The 19,288-nt window shown below is 35.7% G+C and overlaps 2 protein-coding genes across 8 annotated transcripts; one reads left to right on the top strand and one right to left on the bottom strand.

Moving 5' to 3' along the window:
• Positions 1-1,707: 1,707 nt before the first annotated feature.
• Positions 1,708-13,955, bottom strand: LOC129426279 (uncharacterized). 7 transcript variants are annotated; one of them, XM_055182521.2, is made up of 18 exons: positions 13,562-13,955; positions 12,779-12,822; positions 12,586-12,656; positions 12,361-12,482; positions 12,209-12,269; positions 11,664-11,859; positions 11,510-11,590; positions 10,628-10,702; positions 9,511-9,669; positions 8,998-9,431; positions 7,387-7,767; positions 6,624-7,184; positions 5,916-6,504; positions 5,675-5,748; positions 5,369-5,533; positions 3,975-4,135; positions 2,415-2,505; positions 1,708-2,322 (listed from the first exon to the last, which is right to left on the bottom strand). In XM_055182521.2, exons 1-18 carry the CDS (start codon positions 13,568-13,570, stop codon positions 2,243-2,245), a joined length of 3,354 nt encoding a protein of 1,117 aa, XP_055038496.2. In that variant the 5' UTR covers positions 13,571-13,955; the 3' UTR covers positions 1,708-2,242. The 7 variants fall into 7 exon arrangements, with proteins under 7 accessions (XP_055038496.2, XP_055038499.2, XP_055038497.2 ...); XM_055182524.2 differs by having other exon boundaries at positions 11,673-11,859; positions 13,562-13,954; XM_055182522.2 differs by having other exon boundaries at positions 3,975-4,132; positions 10,628-10,705; positions 13,562-13,954.
• Positions 13,956-16,717: 2,762 nt separating this feature from the next.
• On the top strand, positions 16,718-18,642 carry LOC129426288 (cystatin-B). The gene is made up of 3 exons (XM_055182538.2): positions 16,718-16,917; positions 16,989-17,090; positions 17,202-18,642. Exons 1-3 carry the CDS (start codon positions 16,789-16,791, stop codon positions 17,340-17,342), a joined length of 372 nt encoding a protein of 123 aa, XP_055038513.2. The 5' UTR covers positions 16,718-16,788; the 3' UTR covers positions 17,343-18,642.
• Positions 18,643-19,288: the final 646 nt, after the last annotated feature.

Genomic DNA, 19,288 nt, shown 5'->3' on the forward strand with positions numbered 1-19,288 from the left:
CTCAGATTCACTTAACACCACAAAACTTGAGAGCAAAATAATCAATGTTACCAAGCGAGGAGAAAAGAGTTGCAGAGTTTTAATGCATTAAGCTCACAGAACCTCCACACAGGCTTATAAAGCTACTAAAACATCACCGGCTTTGAGATTTTTTTTCTTTCCACCCATGCCAACTCACTTTGGTTTATCTTTAATTACATTCAGGATGTATATCTGAAGCGAAGACCGACCCAAGATGATTTCACGGTTAAGACTTGACCAGCCTTCTGGTATACAGCACACATGTGAATTAATCCAGGCTAAAGTCTCATAATCTAATCTGTTGGTATTAGGAGCATCAAAGTATGATTTCATATTGATTTAATATTAAAGATATCTAGTTGATATTATCACAGAATGTAGTTTATGTTGGATGATTTTATGCAAAATCACAAAGACTTTAGCTAATTTTTCACAGACTGGGTCAATTATATGATTAAACTTCCCTTTAAGATCTCTGTATGAGTGACCATTATAATGACATATATTGAGTGCATCAGCAGCAAGACAAAGACATGACGTGTTGGCATTATCTGACTTAACATGCAATATTAAAGAATACTGAAAGTCCCATAAAAGACTTTTTAAGTTTAATAGCACTTGGTTTAACATAGCCTACCATTAGTTTCTAGGCAACATCAAACAGTCCAATATTGGCTTTTCTGGCGATCTACTCATTTCTCACCCAATTGTCGTATAGATGCAGAATGACTGAATCTACAGGTGGGCTGCATGATAAAAGAAAATGAATTATCGTTCTTAGCTACAGTTATTTCACATTTCCAAAGTAGGTGCCATAAATGAATGCATCATTCCACAGTTCTGCTGGTGAGAGACTAACATTAATTAAACTACCACAGTCTAAGATCACTATTCTAAATAAAGACTACTGATTGGACGGAATAAAACCTTGTTTTGAAATAGGCATGTAATACATTTTCATTTTGAATAGGAGACTTGGCAGTTGTGTAATTGCCTTGGAAAAATGTGTAAATGTCTTTACTATAATTATGAAGCCGGTTAAAACATATTTGTGTTCTTGTGTTTATCATACTTAGCATAAATCACAGATTATTTCACCAAATGCGTTTATAGTGTTAAGATTAGTGCTGTAAAATGCAAATTCAACGGTTGCCAGTATAAACATTTTCACGCTGTTTCCATTGCACTTCTTTGGTTAAAAGCTTGTTGTATAATTAAGTGATAAAAAATCCCACTGGTCTACACAAAAGGTTTTTAACAGAGTGAGTCATCAAGAAAAATGTTGTGCCGCAGCGGATGCTGATCTAGACTATTTTTAAAGGGATAGGTTACCCAAAAATGAAAACTTTGTCGTCATCATCATGCTTTTCTAAACCTGGGTGAGCTTTATTTTGTTGAATACAGAAGAATATATTTTGATATGATGGTAAGCACAGATGTTACCCATTGACAACCATAGTATTTGTTTTTACTTCTGTGAAACTCAATGGGTGCCATAAACTGTGTGCTTACCATCATTTATAAAAATATCCTCTTTTATGTTATATCAGAATAAAGACAAGTTTAGAACAAAATGACCGTAAAATGTGTTAAGTGTCTTTACATAAACATTAAAAAAAACGTACTAATATGATTTCTATTAAAAAACAGAACTTGACTGAAAGGCTGAAATGAAAGCCAAAGCAATATCAAGACATAAACAAGGCAGCATTTAAACAGGCAATAGTCTTTTTTGCAGGTCTATACATTGATACTTTACACAAAAACAGACAGTATTAGCAAGAAAGACACAGCTTTCTTTAACACTCTAGTTTTTTTCTTAAAGTTAAAAAAGTCCAAGTATGAGCAACAGCAGTATAATATTCCATAGGATCTGCTGACCCCTGCTGACAAGCAAACATAAGTTCAAAATCCCGTTGCATTCTGAAGATAAAAGTCAGAAATGTACATGTACAGTGAATAAGATCACTAAAGCTTTTTTACAAAACACTTTAAAATTCATGTTTCACATTTACCAATATCAATGACAATCCTATCCAAGTCGACAATTTTCTTACTATTTACACAAATAAACAACTAGTATTCATGAGTTTGCCCAGACAATGTTGTGTTGCTTTTGAAAGACATACACGTATAATTTTATTTAAAAAAATAGAGTTGAAAAGTTGAAGTTTCAAAAAATGATAATAATATTAAGCGATCCGAGGCCATCTTATCAGCACTATGTGTGACTGGACTGTGTCCTGTGGTAAATCAGCACAGCAGGCTCTTGACAGAGGTTGTGGATGCTATAGACTCTTCCTATAACACACACAAAAAAAAATTTAAATTGAGGAAACCAAGAAGTCTTGCAACAAATTTAAATAAAATACACAAGTCAAGTTTTCACTCACCAGAGGGTATCATAAACACCTGCCCAGAATTGTAGACAGACTTTTCACCATCAATTTCAACACGTACACAACTTGAGATAATGCTGAATACCTTAACAAAACATATAAATAAAATTATAATGCTGCTGGGCTTGTGTTAAAAGACATTATCATTTTTTGCAGATAAATGATTGGTGAACTAAACCACTTAACCGTCACTGTTCCTGTAGAGGAACACCTATGTTTACTTTACTATTTTGGAAGTAAATGTTTATTGAATCATGACAAACTATATATTTTTGGAAAGGTCTAAGCCTCTAGAATACATATTTCAGCAGTGTTTTATAAAATAAATTATGTAGGGAGAGTAATTAATTAATTTATGAAGAGAGTGTGCTTCAAAAGATTTATATCCTGCTAAATGTCACTGTCCCACCGGTGGGATGCCTACAATTACTTCAGTGTTTTGCATATGAATTCTTATCCTATCATGACAAACTGTATATCAATGGAAAGCTCTAAGAGTGTAGTTTTCATTTGTCATCATCATTTTGGAGAAAGGTTGACATAGTGCGAGTCATTTTCTAAAAGGTCACGGGCCCTCAAGCGGGCCCACATTGTTTTAACATATTTATAACACTAATATCCTAAATCTAAAAATCTTTACAAACTATATATCTTTGGAAAGCTCTAAGAGTGTAGTTTTCATATTTCATCACAATTTTTGGAAAATTATGACGTAGTCAGAGTCAGTTTCTAAAACGTCACGGGCCACAGGTGGACCCGATTTGTTTTTACATATGTATAGCACTAATACCCTGTTCTAAACCTAAAAAATCTTGTCAAACTATATATCTTTGGAAAGCTCTTAGATTGTACTTTTCATATTTCAAGGTCATCTGATGATAGATATAATCTAGTGACAGTTTTTAGTTACATGACCCCACCCCCCATAGGAATGCATATTCATTTTATATATTCATAACACTATATCCTGGTATAAACCTACAGAAATCTTGACAAACTATATATCATTGGAAAGCTCTAAGAATGTAGTTTTCATATTCCAAAACGTTTTAGCAGTTATAATAATGCAGTGACAGTGTTTTATTAATGTGTGACAAGAGAATGCAGCAAACCGTTGACAACTAGTGGCCGCTGTTGGTAAAACCACAAAAATTGTTACACAAACCTCATTTTTTGTGATTTTAACTTAAAATTTTGATCACAACTGCTTGAGACATATGGCCTCATGTTTACATTATTACTTTTGTGAAACATTTTCATTTTTATAATTGTATTTATCAAATTAATATGTTATTGCATTATTTTTAATTATTAAAATAAATTTAAACTGCTATAACAATTTTTTTGTTAAATATTTTCACCTCCAGGAAGATCAGTGAAAAACCTTACATTGTGTTCTTTAAAACAAGACCAAGATTATGCTTTTAGACCAAACAATGCCAGAGTTATATTAATTTGAAGCCGCACATCAAAAGGGTGCGGTGACGGGTAAGTGGTTAAACAAGCCACAGCCAACCACTGCATTAAACATTAAAGACCACAAGTTTTACTTACAGAAACTGTATCAATGTCCATCTGTGGGGGTTTCTTCATGAACGACCCCAGCAGAATCTTTCCATGCGAGAAAGAGCTCTCCTGTAGATCAACAGCATGGCCCATGGCTCTGCCTCCAAAGGAGTGCCAGTGAAAGTCGTCGGGACTGACAGTCTGCCCTTTAGAAGAGAAAAGACGTTGCATTATGAACTGGTGGACATTATCTTAACAGATGACAGGAAGGCAAAAGCTTTATGCATAAGGACCTAGGCTAATAACAAAAACATAGCACCCGTCCCCTTTCATGTCCAGTCACTATAGTGTGTCCTTGAACAAGGCATTCAACACAAGGTTGTTTAAATGTGTATGTTACTGGTGTACTGTGGCACCACTGACAAATGGCGCTTTTCCATTGCATAGTACCCCACGGTTTGGGTCAGGTCAGGTGAGAACACCTCACTTTGGCTTGGTTAGCTTTTCCATCGAGTAACACTTTATAAAATTATAGGCGTGTCGTTTTATTTGCGCTGCCTACTGCTGTGACATCATACAAGTGAAAGAGTCGTTGTACATTCCCATACATTCATTCATTTCTCATTTCATTTAATTTCATTCATTTCTTCAAGCTAGCATGAAGGTAAAGCTAAGCTTTTACATTATAGCGATGACGCTCGTAGTGACGATTCTCTCAGACCAATCAGATTCGATTTCGATTTACAAGCTATCAAGACGATTTGATTCTCAATTCGATCCCAATTCTTGGATCGACATTTATACTCGATTTTCGATTCAACTCAATGATTATAAATTATATAGAATATTATATTACATTATATTAGAATAAAGACTGAATGAAGGAATGACATGCTCGCCTTTCGCTCCTTGGTGACATCGCGCAAGGAAAAAAAGAGGGTGACATCTAGTGGAGAAGACTAGTAATTAGATTAACGTTAATCTTATGTTCAATGTTTGCAGAAATAAATATGGGGGGGGGGGGGGGGTGTATTGATTCATGTGCTTTAAGAATCGATTCTGAAGCGTCCACATAAAAAATCAAATCAATTAATCGTAAAATCGAAACTAGTAATCTACAGTGTTTTCGTGTCACGTTTTGGTATTAGCTTGGGTCTTTTGGAACCGCAACCGAGGTAGTACTAAAAAAAAGTGTCAGGTACTACATACTGCACCCAGTGGAAAAGCCCCCAAAAGTAAGCTGACCCGACACAAACCGGGGGGTACTATGTAATGGAAAAGCGCCATAAGTGTGTTCTGCATCCTAAGTAACAAATACTTTACATTGCTTAAATTTTACATTTTATATTGCTTGAGTGCACTCTCAGTTCCCTATATTGTTCTGGTCCAAGTCTATGAATTTGACATTCAAATTTGATCTATTTTTTTTGTATGTGGGTTACCTTTAGAGGCTGGGGGCCACATGTGAGCGAACCATGTGTGCAGATTGTTCCAGTCCTCTTTCTCTAGGACGATGGTCTGCAGTGGGGGACCACAGAGATCACATTGCGACAACACCCGAGGAACGTGTCGGGACAAGTAGGGAGTCACTCTGGATGATGGCAAATCTGAAATAACAGAAAGTACGCTTAGGATGAAATACCAAAAAGTAAAAGATCGCTGGATGAACCCACCAATAGCATAAAGGGAGATTTTGGGCAACCTGTATTCTTTGTGAAATACTAAACACATCAATGCTCAACACTCACCGATATCATCATCATCTTCATCGTGTCGCTGAAGTTCAAGCACTGACGATGGCCCACTTCTGAATGCAGCATCACTAGATAGATATAATAAATAATACACTCAGTTATGCAGTTTCGCTGCACTTGAAACTTGTAAATGTGACTATTTGCATCAGGTGCACAGAGCCAGACAAAACTAGAAAAGAATATGGTATCTGCTACATTTGCCAATATTTACAGTGATTTGTTCAAATCAGCTTACACATATAATGTGCTGGGTCCGCTGGACACTCGAACACTCTGGTTTCTGGTCGCCGACGGCTCCACAGCAATACCACCAATGAAGTGAGAAGAAACGTGGCCATTTCCCTCATCACTATTGGCCATATTCTCACTCGAGTGATCGGATTGATCCTCAAGAGAGTGAAGGATATTTCTGCGTCCCTGTTTTCTGCGCCTTTGTCCGCTTTTTACCATATTAACTTTCTCGGAGGAAAAAATGGCATTCATCGAAGCTAAAGACGTCTTGATTGACTTTGGTGTGCGGATTATGTTTCTGGTGTGATTCTTAGTTTTCTGTGATTTCACTGGATTTGGGTCCTTATTAAATGCACCAATAGGAGCAGTTGTTGTTTTGGACTTATGTGGAGGAGGACTGTGAGTTATAAAAGGTCCATTTGTTGGTTCTTCAGACTGTGTCACCTCCCACCAATTGGAAGGTGTTTTTCGTTGTCTTTTCGAAGGAACGTCATCTGGTACAGATCTCTCTGGTCTTCTCAGCGAAGATGAAGGATGTTTCTGCGCAGATCCACCATCACGTGTGTAGACCTTGTCAAACACTTGCTTCTCACCTATTTATTTACACAAAATATAAGTTTTATGATTGCTGACTGATGCATTTGTATGTATGATTGTATAGTGAGATTAAGGAAAAAGTGAACTGAAGTAATACAGTCTGCGAAAGGTTTACCTGTTATAGGGTTGGGTTGTCTGTCATGACTACAGAATTCTGGACTTATTTCTGAAGGCGTCACATCTGAAGTAGCTCCCACTTCATCTTCAGACACACGATCCGGTGACGGCACTTGAGGTTGAGCAGCTGCTTTGATTTTTTTCCGACTACCTGTTTTCTTAGCTGTTTTCTTAGCATCATCATCCTTGGTTATCACCTTTTCAGCATTTTCCACCTCACTACGAGTAGATTTTAGCTGCTTTTTTTTCTTCTGGGTGGGCCTGGTTTCTTCAGAAACCTCTACAGCTTCTTTCTTCGTTGTAGTTTTACTGGTTTTTGGTTGTCCCTGTGCCGTCTCTGATTGACTCTCTGTGGCACTTTCATCTTCGCCAGTAAGCCACCACGATCCTGGTGGTTTCCTCTTCCTCCTGCTAGTCGCAGAACTGTCTAAAGAAGTGTCAGAAAAAGCTGGTGGTGCGTCCTTTGGCTTTGCTGCAGTCCTCTTTGTCTCTTTGCTCTTCTGTTTTTTTGCTGAATCCTTCAAGGCATCTTGCTTGGCTGAAGGCTGCTTAGTTACAGCTAAATTGGATGAATAAAACGGTACGGACAGACGATGTTTAGCGACAACAATGGCAATACTAACACACGCTTAATTTCCTCAAGAAAAGGGTAAAATTTATGTTTTTGTGAGATTTAGGAATGTGTTAGATGCATGCACTACAAAAGTGATAACATTTTACATGTTAACAATTAAAATTAGTCAAACGCTAAGCAAACTAACCTCTTCTTTCCTCTTCCTCTTGCTGATCAAGGGCAGGTGAAGGTTCAACACTGTCATGCTCTTCACAGACAGGATCGATATTTTCTAGCTCTTTTTGTTGTTTTGATGTTCTTTTGTTTGTTTTAGAGACAGCTTCCCCTTTTCTACTGTTCTTTCCATTTTTGTTTGGGGATTGAGGACCTGCTGTAGTAAGGACATTATTGGACTCCTTTTTTGTTTTGGACCGCCGCCTCTTCTGTTGAGATCCAGAAGACTTGAGAGGTTTCTTTGTTGTTTTTGCTACAGATGGAGCAGGGATTTCAGGACTGCCTGATTCTTCCCCAGCTTTGTCAAGAAGCTCATTGGGTGCTTTGTCCTTTGAGCTCTGTTTTCCTGTAACACCTGCACACGTGTATGTGAAATCATATTAGCAAATACCTAATATGTTTTTATTTTATTTTATTTAATACTATATTTCTATTAATATAATAATAAAGTCAGTGGCGGCTGGCGATTTCTTTTCCGGGGTCAGGAATTAAAAATATGTGTTTGCTGTGTCATATGTGTGACTTGTCATGTCAAAGCATGTGTTCGGTGCGTCATGTAAACCTATGTGCATCACACCTCATGTCTGCACCAGGCACGTATTTTAACATGTTGAAAAAGATTTATGATAAAAGAGACATTCACAAGACACTTATTTAACACAAAACTCTGATTAAACATTTTATTAAGTGAGTATCTGGCAAACGCAAGTGTCTCTTTTATCACAAACTACTTCGAAGCATCAGGAGCAGGCACCTAAGACGCATGATGCACATAGGTTCACATGACGCGCCGAACACATATTTTGACATGACAAGCCACACAGATGACATGTAAATACATGTTTTGACAAAAAGAAGTCACTGGCCGGCCGCCACTCATTATATTTTTCATTTAAAGGCACAATATGTAATTTTTACAACTATAGGTTGCTATTACTAGGGGTGAAATGTTTTTTAAAACTGCTGCAAAATCTCTAGATTTAAATATTGTTGGAAACATCTGGGATGTCAGTACACAAGTGAAAAATATATAACACTGTGCTTAATTTTAATAAATATTTTAATGCAAAAATCTTACATATTGTGCCTTTAGCAATTACATTAATAGATTACAAACTTCTAAGAACACATTTAAAAGCTGGGATTTAAAAATTAATTCAAACCAAAAAAATTTACAAAATAGGTTTCAGGTGCCTTATTGCATGCCGTATAGAAATGTATGCTGAGCTATAATAGGACAAAAAAAGAGGTTTCGGCTCCTTCCCCTTAGTTTCTTTACATGCTAATCAATGTTTTAATTTGATTTTTTTGCTTTTCTGTACATGAATGTTTACACTGTTACTGTTTTTTTTTAACATTATTTAACAATAAAGAAGGCTGAGCGCTCTTAAAGGGGAAACAGACAAATCAGATGATAAAAACAGGGTGAAAATTGTCATAAATTATTTCATTGTGTATGTTTCTTGGAGGAAAAAAACTTTAGTAATACTATAAGTACACCTGAGGGAACATAATAAAATAAAAAACACATCATGAGCCCTTTAATACATGTTTAACTGTAAGATTTAGTCAAACTGTGACTTACCTGATGGATCCACATCTTTGAGTCCCTGTACAGTTTGAGATGAGATCTGATCACAACCCTCATCCTCCAGTGCTTCAGGTACAGGGTTTGGTATCTCCTCTAAAACATCAGTCACAGCATCTTTACTATTCTTTTTTGAAGCTTTCCCACGTTTTCCTTTTGGTTGTTTTTTAGACTCAACTTGTGCTTTGCTTCTTTTGGAGGTTGGCACCTGTTGTTCGTTCACATCTGCTTCACTCTGCAAGCGCTGCTCTGTAGAGGATGGCTCCGCAGAAACACTTTCTGAAGTTTTTGCTTGGACAGTTTTTTTGTTTCGGCTGACATCTGCCTTCCGAGGGATAACAAACAGAACAGGAGCCTCATCGTCCAGAATCATGAAGTCTTCCTCTAAATCTACAGGTGGAGGAGCTGGTACCGCTGCTGGTTTCCTGGAACTTATGAATTGGAGAAGTGTTACACTTGTGCATAACACTAAGAGGTTTCATTTTAAAATCTAGCGAGCTTTTAACTCACCATGAGGATTTAGGCATCAACGCCTTTTTAAGCTTGTGCTGGAAAGATGACCTTTTTCCAGTATGCTCCACCATCTGATCCATGCATTGCTCGGTCCGCTGTAGTTTCTGCTCATTATTCTGAACCACAATAGGAGACAATTGACTTGGATCTTCATTCCTTAAAAAAAGAGAAAATATAAAGTACAATTCTGTGACATGAGTATGTAAATCAATATACAACAAAATTTTGTTCACTTGCTACACCTACACGAAATGCTGTATTTTCTTGTAGGTATGTGTTGTGTTGTTGTTGTTATCAGTTGTGGAATCCAATCATTAAATAGATACACATTTGAGGTCGTTTTTTCTTGCTTTATTATGTAATTCTATTTTATGCTACTTTACACATTTACTACTATTTTTAGTTACCAACTCCACTAGGTATGAAATATATTTTGTACATATTAATCCCCTATATCCCGCTGCAAACATGATAATCTTATAGAACATTTTTCTGTCTGTTATCCTATAATTGCCACTTTTGGACAGTGGCTGTGGTTTTTTTTTACTTAATCCATTTTGACCATTTCAGATGTATGTGTGTATATGTGTATGTATATGGAGCCAAAATATTATGTGTGGATGAGTTTATGTCGGTATGTCTGTATGTAAAATTAGCCTATATAAAAGTGGAAGACTTAATATCTGAAAATAAGTTGTAAAAAGGGATTAATGATCACTAGTCTGATTGTATGTTTTTCTGTGTTATCATCATTCAGTTTGAATTTGATCTTTTAATGTACAAAGCTGATATTGCCATCACTTCTAGTTGACTCCCGAGTCGCTTTCATTTCAAAATGGCGGATTTGATCTATACTCTTTGTTTAAGTGCAAATGCTTCGCTTAACAAGAGTACATTTACTATGTTACAATACATTTAGATTCATTTTTTTGTGCTGTGATAATTAATGTAAATAAATACACTGACAATTAAAGTAAATTGTTAAAAATGTTTAAACTTAAGGTTTATACTGGGGCGCATGCCCCAGTAAAAGGGGTCTAGCGACGCCCCTGCTCACAATCCATTAACAGAACAATTATATTTATATTCTGTTGAAAGATAGTAGCTTCCTCACATTGGTGAATCAGTCTTTAATTCCAGTGGAGCAGACTGGGTGGCTACAGACGATGATCTTGTTTTTGCAGTCTTCCTGCTTGATAGAGCAAAGATAAGATGATGTTAGTTATGCATACTTATACTTATATATATATATATATATATATGGGATTGTTTTAAATTACATTTGCATTTATGGATTTGGCAGACGCTTTAATGAAAGCGACTTACAGTGCATTACATTGTTTCTCTGGTTCGAACCCATGACCTTTTGCTCTGCTAATGCAGGTTAAAAAATTAAACTCACAATTTAATATATATATATATATATATATATATATATATATATATATATATATATATATATATATATATATATATATATATAAATCCTATTAAGTTCTCGTTTATTTTAAGTGAACAAACATGGTGCTGAATTGTAAATAATTGTTTTATGATTTGCCATTTTAGTTCTATATTTATACTTAAAAAAAGCTAATTAATTAAGAAATATTCAAGTAGTTTTAACATTTTGGACAAAACATACACACATAACAACAACAACACACACTCGTTTCATTTTTAATTTAACAAGTAATGCATACAGTGGGGCAAAAAAGTATTTAGTCAGCTACCAATTGTTCAAGTTCTCACACTTATAGCCAATCAGCAGTAAGGAGCGTGTCTACTAACCGACATCCTTGCCGGGTTGCGTATGTGTGGGGCGGGTCTATCAACAGAAGGTCCAGATTCTATTGGGGTAGGGGTGTGTTTGTTTAGGTGATTTCAAATATCAACATTGGCTTTCAAACATTGTGGACAGGTGTCTTTTATACTGCTAACAAGTAATACATAACAGTAATGAACCATCTACCACTGTTAACTTCTCACAGTAACTGACCTTGATAAGGAACCAGTGTTTGGGTTTGTGGTTTTTCTAAACTCAAGCCTTTCTGGTGGTGATTCCAGAGACCCACTGTAACTACAAAGCAAATATATTTATGAGACAATTATGCAATAAAATCGAAAATGTAAAAAAAAATCAGACTTGTTACCATTCATACCTATGGATGGCTTCCTTTACTGGCTCTGACTGCTGAGTGCAAGGAGGTTTGGCTAAGTCTCCTCCAATAGGCTCCTCATCCTCTCCAAAAAGCAAAAGCTTGAACCCATTCACTGGTTCATCCTCTTCTGTTGCCAAGGTAATAGGGCTGGACGTCTTTATGGGAGCAATCTCTTTAAATGGACTTTCTGTGTAAAACAAAACAAAAGAAACACAGTTATTTCAGATAACAGGCAGGTGACAAGTAGCCTGGTCCAACCAGACTCTCGTACATTCATTTCATTTGTACAGAGAGTCTGGCCAAGCTCCATTGCAAAGCGTTACTTCTGTTAAGGAGGGTCCTCTGTTGAAGTTTAAAACTATACACAGCACTCCCAGATGTAGTACTGAAGAGAAATTAAAATTAAGGGGAAGCACGTAGGAGGGCGGAGCCAGGCTAGGTGATGAGTCTTCAGTTTTATACAATACAGGTTAGCTTTATTATCACTGATAATATAATCTTTAGAGACTCAAAGTGGTTTAAGTAGGATCCGTTACCTTTATCAATAAGTCCATCATCCTGAATGCCATTAGCATCTATTAATGCTTCCTTGGGTGCCTAAAAATCACAATTATAAATATTAACATCACATTGTGTAGCTGATAACAGAATGATCTACGATGATTTAAGACGTGACAATGGTGTGCACCTTTTTAGATGGAGTCTTTACATTATGTGAATCTGATGGACTCTCACTTTTCTTCTGGTTAACTACACCACTGCTTTTGGGCAATGGAGAAAGGACAGGTAAACCCAGATCAGAGTCTGCATCTACCAAAAATAGAAATATGGGTTTAGATGATATCAACAGCATATGGAATTTTAATTAAACGTTTCAACGTTTTTAGCTAGAAGAATTTAAGAATAGAATTACCTATGTCATCAAATAAAGAGTCAATATCACGTAGGGTAAAGACATCATTGATCTGGATTTGAGACCTGCTTCTACAAAAACAGAATAAACACGAATAGTAGGAATAAGACAGTTGTTGTATGATAATCATTTTTAATCACAGTTGTAACATGCAAATATGTTAAAATTGTTTTAAAGCTGGCACATCACTTACTTGTCCTCTCCTTTGTGATAAAGTAGTTTCTTTTTGGCCTTGCCCTAAAAAATAGATTCAGTGAGTGATGTTAGTTTCTTAAATTTGCAAATACATCGATATGGAGTTTATGATTGTGACAAAAGTCTCAAAAGTAAAGTCTCAATTTAATTATGAGATCTAAATTATAAAAGCTTGATTTAACCCATCCCATTCATTCTACTATGATTTCAATCTTTGAAGTGACCTTAAAAGTCAAAATTAGATATCAGGCTTATGTCCTTTACATCATGTAAGATTACTTTATGTAGAAAAAAAGTAAATCACAAAAGGACTTTAGCTGGGTTTTCACAGGCAGGGTCACATACAGTATCTGTCAACACACAGTGTATAATACATAACGTTACCTTATCCCCAAATATATATAACTTACACTTTAATCTAATTACACTTTAAGCTCCAACACACATACATAAACATACATAAAATGTTTATAACAACAAACAACTTGTAGTCTTGTGTGATATCTAAACAAACATACATTTGGTTATGCTTAACGTTACGTGTGATCTGTCACTTCTCTTTGGCAGATTCAAAACCTTGTGAGCTGACTACCATGACAGGATATTTAGGTATCGACGTTCACGAAAATGCTGTACAGGTAAGTTAGACAGACAGGTAACTTAGACACTAGAAAGCTCATTAGGTTTAAGACACAGCCTCAGAAGGACTCCATGCTGCAACAAAGAGAAGGTACAGGCAGATGCTACGCTTGTTTTTCTGCCCTGAAACTGCTTTACTGACCTGCGACATCGTGTTGAGATCCACACCCGGGTTACAGAAACTGTGTGTCCGCCACTGAAGCTCACAACATCGGTGACAATTCGACTCACATCTTCACTCTCAACATGTCGTGTTTGTTAGCATGCCGCCACTCGCCGAAAACATTACACTTCTGTTTACTTGCATAATTTTGAAGCTTTCGCTTCGCTTGTTTATGTACAATTGTTTTATATCCAAAGAAATCCCAAAGGATACTGCTAAATTTCAATATTTAAAAAGAAACCTTAATATCTTCCACAGAATCAGTCATTGCATTTGGCCCACAACAACAACACAAAAACTCCCGCCCAATTTTGTTACGCTCGGTACGAAAGACACGCAATGACCTGCTGCCATCTAGAGCCAAGGAGTGTAACTACAGTCTAGTGGCCCTTCTTTTCTTCTTCTTCTTCTATTGACTTTTTATGGCGGATGGCAAACCAACTTATGGTGCATTTACCATAAATATAAAGGCATTTACCGCCACCAACTGGACTGGAGTGTGAAGCACTGGTAAGCATATGACATTCGCATAAAAGTATGAGAAAAAAAAAATTAAATTCTATCAAATACTCCTATTTCTTTAATATATTTTATTATAGCACCATATATAATACTTTGTTTTTCTTGTTCTTTCAATATATTTATCAAATTGAATGCTTCAACACCCATATTTTTAACTTCATTGATGAGTTTTAACCTTTCATTCTCATATTTCTTACACTCTATTAATACATGTTCTATGGTTTCTGGCTGAATACAATAATTACATTGCCCTGATTCATGTTTTCCTATTTTAAACAAAGAATGATTCAATCTAGTATGACCCATTCGGATGCGAGAAATTGCTGTATCTTCTTTTCTGTTCCTGACAACATATCTTCCATTTCCTACTTTCTGTTGAATGTTATACATAAACCTACCCTTGCTGTCACAATTCCATGCCTCTTGCCATTTGTTTTTTATGAATTCTTTAATTTTCCCTTTAACTTCATTTTTGCTCAGAGTAATTTGGACATCTATTTCTGAATGTTTCAGAGCTTCCTTAGCTAGTTTATCAACCACTTCATTCCCCTCCACTCCCACATGAGCAGGAACCCACAAAAATGTTATCAAACTTACATTACTAACTCTTAACAAACTAGCAAGTATCTCAAATATAATGTCTTGCCTTGATGATTTTAGTCCACTAGTAAGACTCATTAATGCTGCATAAGAATCAGAACAAATTGTTACTAACTAGTGGCCCTTCAAATCTGAACTATTATTTTAAATAAGATGACGTTTGATGTGAAAATGTTAACTTTAATGATAAAGTAAGATTTAAAACACTACCAAATTTCGCAATTTTATAATTTATATTTTTTTTCTGACAGCTAATGTTAATAAAATAACTCTCTACTTCTTGTTCCAATGGCATTGTATAAATAATAAAGATTCAAGGCTGTAAACTAAACTAAACTAAATTTTAGAGGAGGATCATTCAAAATGTCCCACCCTAATTTCTACACATGAAACAAAGTGGGTCTTTAAAATGCAATTATTCTGCACAAATTAAAACACCTGCCACCCCACATTTAAGTGATTATTGGATCCTTTTTGGTCATAACACAGCTGTGTTATCATCAGCATGAAATCATGAATTTGAAAATAAATATTACCAGAAAAAAAGATTTCATATGAAAATTCTGTATGTAATTCTATGTGTCATGTGAAAAACAATTCATCAGTTTTTTTACAGATCCCACTTTTGTCCACTTGATTTATTAAACAGCATTTGGCAAACAGTGCAGGATTCTTTAACTGGATGGATGGCCCTAAACACTCACAGATTCAAGCTCTCAAGGGTAATAAAGGAGGAGTAAATCTATAAATCTTTTCTTCTGCTGCACACATACTTTTTTATAACTTGAACCAGGTCTTGAAACTTTGACCAATTTTATTTTATTATTAAAAGTACAGAATAATATACAGTACAGATCATGTCAACTGTTCAACATTCAAAAAATTGTAATCAAGTATTACACAAAATGCTGGGTTGTTTTCAATTTAACAACTCAGCTGTTAAGTTAAATAAACTTAAAATGTTTATATTAGACCCAACAATGGGTTAAAAAAAACAATCCAGCAATTTAGTTTGAAACAAACCAGCATAGGTTAAATTAGTAGATGCTGGTGATTGGCTACAAATGTGTTTTGGTAGTTGGCCCGACTCCCTTTTCCAAAGTATTTTTTCAAAAATTGTGCACCCCGCATATAACATGAAAATGAATTGCACTTACAAAGCATTTTTTTTATCTTTGTTAATGTTAATTTAAATATTCTAATACATTATTCAAATCTTGCACTGTGAACTGCAGGGAACAAACCATGAACATGTTAACAAAGATTATCAAATACAGAAACAAATGTAGCCTACTGCTCATGGTTAGTTCATTTTGTAATACATTAATTAATGTTAACAAATGAGACGTTATTGTAAAGTGTGTTACCAATAAGTACATAGTCCTAGAAATATTAAGCTATTTGGGGAACTTCGGGATACCTCCCTGAAATTACCTTTTGCAGGTTGGGATGTCTGATAAATAGACAGCATTATGCATAAAACATAATGCCTCAACATAAATTATAATACATGGCAAACTGTTAAAAATGAATATATATTACAAACACTAATTAAAAACCTATGTTATGGCTAAAACCCACATATTCACATAACTTAGACTTACCTTAAATTGTAATGTTAGAAAGTTCACTAAATTTATTTCACTAAAGTATTTCAAAGTTCAAAATAATCTATGTGCAAAACAATATAATTGTTATTTGAAATATTGTGCTATTGTTATGTTATGTTTCTGTCATAAAACTGCGTAGTCGTATCCACCCCCTCTGGCCCAGTTACTGGCAACGTAAGGATCAAACCATTTCAAGGGGGTGAATATGTGAGGTAATATAAACATGAATGCATTAAGATAACGGTGATCTATATTTAATGTGGAAAATATGGGCTGTTGTTTAACTGATTTATGTTTGACATAAATTATTCACACTGGCCAGTCATACAAATAAATTACTGTGCATTTTAATATGTGTACAATACAAGCCTCTTTGGTCTGTCCCAAGAACGTGGTATTTCCCAATGTCTCGTGTCGTCATAACCAGAAAACAAACTTTCCTATTTTTGGAAGCTTTCCTGTCAAACGTTAGCAATGCGACTCGAGATTATATTTCTGCTTTTTGTATACTTTGTACAACTTTATGCATTTAAAATGCATAAAGTTGGTGGAACTACCAAGGAAAAAGTTGCCGATGAAGAAGTGCAAAAAATATGCGATGAGGTTGGTATTTTTTGAAATTGCGGATAAATATTAAACCTATGTTTCATAAACCACACCCTTTGCCTCCTAAGATGAAGTCTCAGGTCGAGGATAAAGCTGGGCGCACTTTTGACGTTTTCGTCGCCAAATCTTATAAAACGCAACTTGTTGCGGGGACCAATTACTTCATCAAGGTAGTCTTTTTTTGTCTTGAATATATTGTGTTTTGTAAAATTAAGACTTCGAGTAAGATTACAAAGAACTGCAATCTAATTTAAATACATTGTTTTCATTTGTTGTTTTAGGTGCATGTAGGTGGAGACGACTTTATACATCTACGTGTTTATCAAACTCTGCCCTGCTATGGTGAAAAACTGGAGCTACACGGCCTGTTGACATCCAAGACTCATCATGATGCTATTAAATATTTCGCCCAGAACCTCTAGGAAGACACCGAGGCATAATATTTCCTACAATTGATCCAAGGAACATCATATTGTGTAACCATGAGTAAAAGATAATGTAAATTTTGTTTTTATCTAATTCTGCCTTCACGTGCTATCAGTAATTTGATCATTCCAACTTCTTAAGCCGTGATTACGAATTTGTTGTCTTCAGGCAGAGGCGTCATTCACCTAATATTTTAAGGGGGCACACGCACAGTGTGCAGCTAACCTTCATACTGCGTAGCCAGGAAAGAGGTGTGCATCTGAAAATCTGGCTGTGCCACATTTATTGTCATATTACTGTGCAAAATTATTAACCAGCATATAACCATGCTATAATGGCACCATGTAGTGGATTCTTATTTCTGTGCCCTGACAGTATGATTCAGTTATGTCACAGAACTGCCAGCCAGATGCAAACTGCTTTTGCGCGTTGGTTGGCGCTGAGCTAGAGACGGACGTGGGAAATAAGCACAGTTGATTGTAACCCTTGACTTTCAAGAAAAATATTATGGAAATATTGTGATAAATGTGTGTGTTTTAGAACAACAATTTCCATAATATTTTTTCTTGAAAAAAAATGATGACAGAATTTTCATTTTGCGTGAACTATTACTTTAATAAAGCGTAAAAATATCGTACGTTAACTGCAGTAATTCAGTAAAAGTTTTTCAGGTAATTTAAACTCCATGATAAACCTTAAACTTACTTCAAATAGCAGAGCTCAACATAAATATGGATTAATCTTTATAACGAAGTTACAGAAGTTAGTCAGTCAGGAGCTGTGAGTGATTTTCTTTATTTTGATATTTAATTAACTTTGATGAGAGACTAAACGAGATTATGGCTTATTATACGACCGAATGCAATCAAATGTTTATTAGACATACAGTAACCAATGAAAATCACTAAGACATCGATGCATATGAGCATTTTAAGTCAAAAAGACGCGAACATAAGTCGTTTAAGCTCTGTCTGTGCACGCGCGCTATTGGTGGGTATGATGCGCGTCGTTCAAGTTCAAGGTGGCAATCCAGTCCAACTAATAATATAGTATAGCCTATAAAGATCACTTCAAGAATAAAAACATTGTGTTGGGTTTTGTTGAAAACAGAAATGCTAATCTAAGACTTAATTTTGTCCACAAAACAATTACTATAAGCTACATTCCAGCCTATATACGCTGAAATCATATTAGCAATGTACAATTTCATTACAAGCATTATCATGTATACATTTATCTTTTGTTTGTATGACAAGTATTAATAATGGAAAAACGAAATTAAACGAATAGCATGCATTTGTATTGTGGCTGTGGTGTGTCACGTGACAATCATGACCAGTGGTGTAGTGGTGCCTGGAGAAGTGGGTATACTCTTAATGTTGCCCCCAATTTCTTAAAAGTGGCAGCAGATAATTGTTATAAACAGCATGTAAATAGTCTTGCATGTAGATCACCACAAAATGGGCTATATAGTATTTCCCATTGTCACTTAATTTCAGATGCTGGACTTCTTAGAGTAAGGATTATGAAATTAAAGCCACAAAGAGGTGCAGATTTTTCGGAAAATAGGCCTACTGGCTCACAGACAAACAACAATAGGCCAAGTTTGTAAAAAAAAATGTATTGAGACAATAGGCTTGTTCGACTTCGTGCGGCGCCGTGGGGGCCTTCGGCCGGGTGGCGTCGAAGTACCGCGAGAGCGATTTGCGAACTCATACGGAGGAATCTCCTTTAAGTCGCTCTCGCGGTGCTTTGGCGTCGTCCGGCTGGGGGTTCTTGCGGCGCCGCGTGAAGTCGAACAAGCCTTATATAAAAATGTATTCTGCATCCATTTTTAGGTGTGCCAGCTGTGTGGCACTGGCACACCTGTGGCTACGCCCCTGCTTCATACTGTAATCATAATATCAATGTGAATTAAACATCAAAACATTTTATTTTATAG

The sequence above is a fragment of the Misgurnus anguillicaudatus genome, chromosome 25, assembly GCF_027580225.2.
Source record: "Misgurnus anguillicaudatus chromosome 25, ASM2758022v2, whole genome shotgun sequence".
NCBI lineage: Eukaryota > Metazoa > Chordata > Actinopteri > Cypriniformes > Cobitidae > Misgurnus > Misgurnus anguillicaudatus.